Source organism: Nanorana parkeri, unplaced genomic scaffold, assembly GCF_000935625.1.
Source record: "Nanorana parkeri isolate BGI_ZX_2015 unplaced genomic scaffold, ASM93562v1 scaffold1817, whole genome shotgun sequence".
NCBI classification, from domain to species: domain Eukaryota; kingdom Metazoa; phylum Chordata; class Amphibia; order Anura; family Dicroglossidae; genus Nanorana; species Nanorana parkeri.
The window spans coordinates 100,582-105,224 of NW_017308085.1; the positions used below are offsets into that span (position 1 = coordinate 100,582).

Below are 4,643 nucleotides of genomic sequence, written 5' to 3' on the forward strand. Positions count from 1 at the left end.
TATATAATAGCTTGGCTGGACTTTTGTCTTTTACTTCAAATAGATTTCAGGCTAATTAGCCAATCCTGTGCGTAAGAAAAGTATGCCATATTGTTCACGCGTGGTAAGAATTTTGAGCTCTAAACATCTGTTTTGCTGGAAGATGTCACATGTTAAATCTGCACATTCTTTTGTCATCACCACATACTGATAGTTTTGCTAGCTGCATTTCATGAGAGATATGGTCCTGTTTTATGAATATTTGGGACAATATCCTGTGGTTTTTGTTTTATAGTATTATACTTGCTGAGAAATTGCATATTTTGATTCTTATTATTTATTGTCACCAATAAATATATATAAATTTCACAATATTTGTTTTATTTCGCCTTTAAATTAGCGCATATAAAGAACTCAGGTAATCAGTTAATTTATGAAGATTATTATGAAATCTTCCTAATTACTGATCTCTAGCTGTTTTCATAAATAAAATACTGATTTTAATCAGAGCAAACGTTCTGACAATGTATATTATTTGTTCTGTTACATATTCTTTTATTCCATGAATTTTGTATGATTTATATTTATTTCTTGCCAATTATAGGTAAACAAATTAGGACAAAGTTGTCTCAAGCTTTTAACCATTGGCTAAACGTGCCAGAAGACAAAACACAGGTATTTTCTTTTTCTTATAGTTTGTTTTCCATGTTACGTTCTGATTATATTTTTTGCTTTCGTACAAAGGAATATAAAAATGGGTATTAAAATAAGAGATTTTATTTAATGTCATAAATGTCTGTAATAGAAATATATTGCAACAATTGTATGAAGCAATTTACATAAAAGTTCTAAACATATGCTGTAAACATGCAGGATTTGTATATAGATAAACATACCCCTTAAATAGTTAAGTAAATCCCCAATGTTCAAAATATTGTAATTTATAAGTAAATTAATTTGTTTTAAAAAATGAATACAGTGCTCTCCTACTTAAATTAAAGTAAAATACACATGCATTACATCATTTAAAAACTTCTAATCAGTCGTAAATGACACCCTTAAAACCTAGATTAAATAATACAAGCAATCATCAAGTGGTAACAATGAATACATAAATAAAAGATTATTTATTAATAATATTACATCAACAGAAATCAATGTAAATGAATTGATAACAATAATGATAATTGACTGATATTAGCAGAACTCCATTAGATCAGTACAATTCAGAAACAGTGAATAAGATAATTAGATCAAATTAAACTGAATGTCCCAAGTGAATTCCACATCCAATTGTATGTAGATAAACAAACCCCAGTCTGTGCTCCAGATGAATGTGACTTTTATCCTCCATGAAAAACTCCCAATGGATGTACACTCACCACAACTACTGACTGTAAACTGACAGTCAGCTAGCACTCTCAACACATAAGAAACCCAATTTATAACGATCTCCTTCAGCGTTTTGCTCTCGGTGTCTACATCATTCAGAGCTCGCCCACAGTCATCAAATGTCAGAAGCTGTTAGACCGAAATTTGTAGCCAGTCAAGTGTTCCGTGTATCTAATCCAGTAACCAGGGCCATGAGATCAGATCTGATGTACCATAGCTCTCAGCGCTACTGAACGGTTTCCAGCACACCATGCGGGTCCACTCTTGTCCTGTTTGCTCTATTAACCACTCCTAGAGCTTTCTCTTAACCACTTGTTACCAAAAATATCTCTGTAGACCACCTATATAATTTAACCACTTCAAGACAGTCATACGTATACATCCGTGATATTGGTATAATTTTTTTAGCAGGTGATACTTGTCATGTACAAGTGATCTAGGCTGCTGTACAGCTGTCCAAATCACTTGTAGCAGCCTATCATTGTGCTCTCCTCCCCCACCCTTGCACCCACCATGGTTTTCGGGGTCCCCAGCTCTTATGGGGGCCCAGGACCATGGCAAATGGTGTGTAGATGGAGAGTATAAGCTAAATGTCCGTTCCCCACTTTGCTCTGTGATCACTGAAGCAGGAAGTGCTGTGCTCTCAGCGCTTCCTTCTTCAGAGCGATCACAAACCACCTGGCTGAAGTGCAGGGTAAACAGACAATAAAGTACAATCCTGTATTAGAGGGTATGAGAGGCATCATGGGTATATTGGTCCCCAGACGGCAGAACCTTAGGTGTTAGGTATCTCCGCAAATGAAAGCAAAAATTCTAGGGCCAAAATATGCTAATAACTCTAAACTGATCAGCGATCAGCAGTAAAGGCTTTTAACCAGTTGACATCCGCGGTGTTAAACCCCCTTCCCATCCAGGCCATTTTTCAGTATTCAGCGCTGCGGTACTTTGACTGACATTTATTCCGTCATGCAGCGCTGTACTGAAATGAATTTTATACCCTTTTTTGGGGACAGATAGAGCTTTCTTTTGGTGGTATTTATTCACCACTGGGGGTTTTATTTTTTTACTATATTAATGCAAAGCAAAAGGGGGAACTTCTTGCATTTGGAGGAAAATAAGTTTAATCTCCACATACAGAATGGCTTCTGCACAGCAAGAGCTGTGAAACTGTGGAATAGGTTACCTCAGGAGCTAATTCTAGCCATAGTAAGCAAAAAACAACCGGCCGCCTTTCCTGGTGCAGGTAAAACCTTTTTATTGATTAGAAAGTGAACAAAAATATACTCACAAATGAAGCAGTATATAAAAGCATAAGAATAAATTGACAGTCCTTGATTGAGTTGCTGCTGTAGATGTAACAGGAGGAGAGATGGAGGAGACACTCAGGAGACTCTGTTCTCCACACAGAGTCCCACTGCTAATGCTTAACGCGTTTTCGGGAACACGCCCCCTTCCTCAAAACTTAGACATTCTAGCTCTCTATGTGCTATTTTATACTCTGAGGCCAATCTCTAGGATGCGGGGTCGCATGTGTGTGGCTATATAAGATGGATGCGTCCTAGATCGGCTCCCTACCTTCCGAGTCCTGATTGATCGCTCAAGCCCTCCAGACTGAACCGAATTTTCCCCCTGACCACACTGCTGCAACTTCAAGCCTTAGTGGTCCCGACCATGTTGCCCACGGGACAGAAATTGATGCAGAAAAGGAAAACCATCAAGGAAGCACTCGCCGACACAGCTTTCAAAATGGAGGCGGCAGGGCCCTTCACCCTTCCTACCTCTGTGCCTCGAGCCGATGAGGAGGAAGATAGCTGCGCCAGCTCCCCTTCTCCTACCCGTGCCATCCCCAGCCATAAAAAACTCTTCACTCGGATAGACAAAATGCTAAACAAGGCCCCTCAAACCACTTCCAAGCAGATAGCGGACCGGTTTTCAAGGGAAATCAGGGAACTAGGCCATTGTACTGCAGATTTGGAAACACGCATGGATGACACTGCCATGACGCTAGATACTTATGACAGGGACCTGGACTCTCTGATGAACGAAAATTCTGGAGAACCGTTCCCAGAGATCTAATCTTCGATTCCGTGGAATCCCTGACATGGCAATGGATCTTCATTCTTCCATTGCAGCCCTCCTGCAGGAACTTCTCCCTTCTTTCCCACTTGAATGGCTTGAGTTTGAGGGCATTCACCGAGCCCTCATCAAAAATGCTATGCCCCTCCTAATGAGTCAGGGCGGGAGAACATCAGCACAAGCCCATATTTTGTTACCTCCCTTCCCTTCCTTTTTCTATACCCATTCCTTCCTAATGCCTCCCTATTCCCCCGCCCCCTTCTCATGCTCTAATGTACTCCCCTTGACTTCTGGTATGCTACGGATATCTCCATTGATCACGAATTTACTATATTGTTGAGTTTCATTTGTGAGCGTCGTTCGAGTCGGGACTCGGAGAGGATTTGTGACCAACCCCCCGCTCCTGGGTTCATTTTCAAACCAGTTTAGGTCCCATTGACCATATTTTTCTGTCCCACCCTCTGCTTTCTTCCCTCACTGCAGCCCGAATTCTCCCCATCTCCTGGTCTGACCACACATTGCTAGCCAGTGGCGCTTCCCCTTCTTGGTCATTTAATGATTTCCTTTTCTCTGACTCTTCCTTAAAAGCCTCCCTACGCTATCATTTCATGGACTACATTCGCTTGAACCATCTGGGAAGCCCACAAGGCGGTGATGAGAGGGCATTGCATCAAAACCTCTGCTATCATTAAGAACAAATGTCACCCGTCAGCATTGCCTTGAACAAGAGTTCTATGATCATTCTCTCCTTGTAGGCCTACTCTATTGAACAAATTGGCTCTAGACACTGCTCATCAGAACCTTAATTTACATCTCACCCACCTGGCGGAGAAATCGATCAGATGCATGAAACACCTTTTCTATCTAAAGGCGGATAAGCCTGATTCCCTCTTAGCCTATAGACTCTGTAAAACAGACCCAACATCACAGCCAGGGGCAGACTAACCGTACAGGCAGTCGAGCATTGCCTGATGCCCCCATGGCAATGAGGGGGCCAGACGGCCCGCCCGCTGTTCTTTCCAGCCCACTGTTCTTTCCCTCTTTCAACCCACATTGAAGGAGATGCCGCTGCGTTAAAGCTGCAATGGCAGTGTCCCCTGCCTCCCGTGCCTACCAGACACCGCATCTCCTAGTTTGGCAGTGGCAGAGAAGAGCCCGGAGATGGCGGGGATGCCGGCTTCGAGTTCCAGGGGATG

The 4,643-nt window shown here is 41.8% G+C and overlaps 1 protein-coding gene across 1 annotated transcript in view; it reads left to right on the top strand.

Annotated features, from left to right (window-relative positions):
• GGPS1 (geranylgeranyl diphosphate synthase 1) overlaps positions 1-4,643 on the top strand; it is a 91,996-nt gene that overhangs the window by 29,210 nt on the left and 58,143 nt on the right. Inside the window, exon 2 of the mRNA XM_018571720.1 lies at positions 584-654. Coding sequence (XP_018427222.1) covers positions 584-654 — 71 coding nt within the window. The remainder of the gene's footprint in view (positions 1-583; positions 655-4,643) is intronic.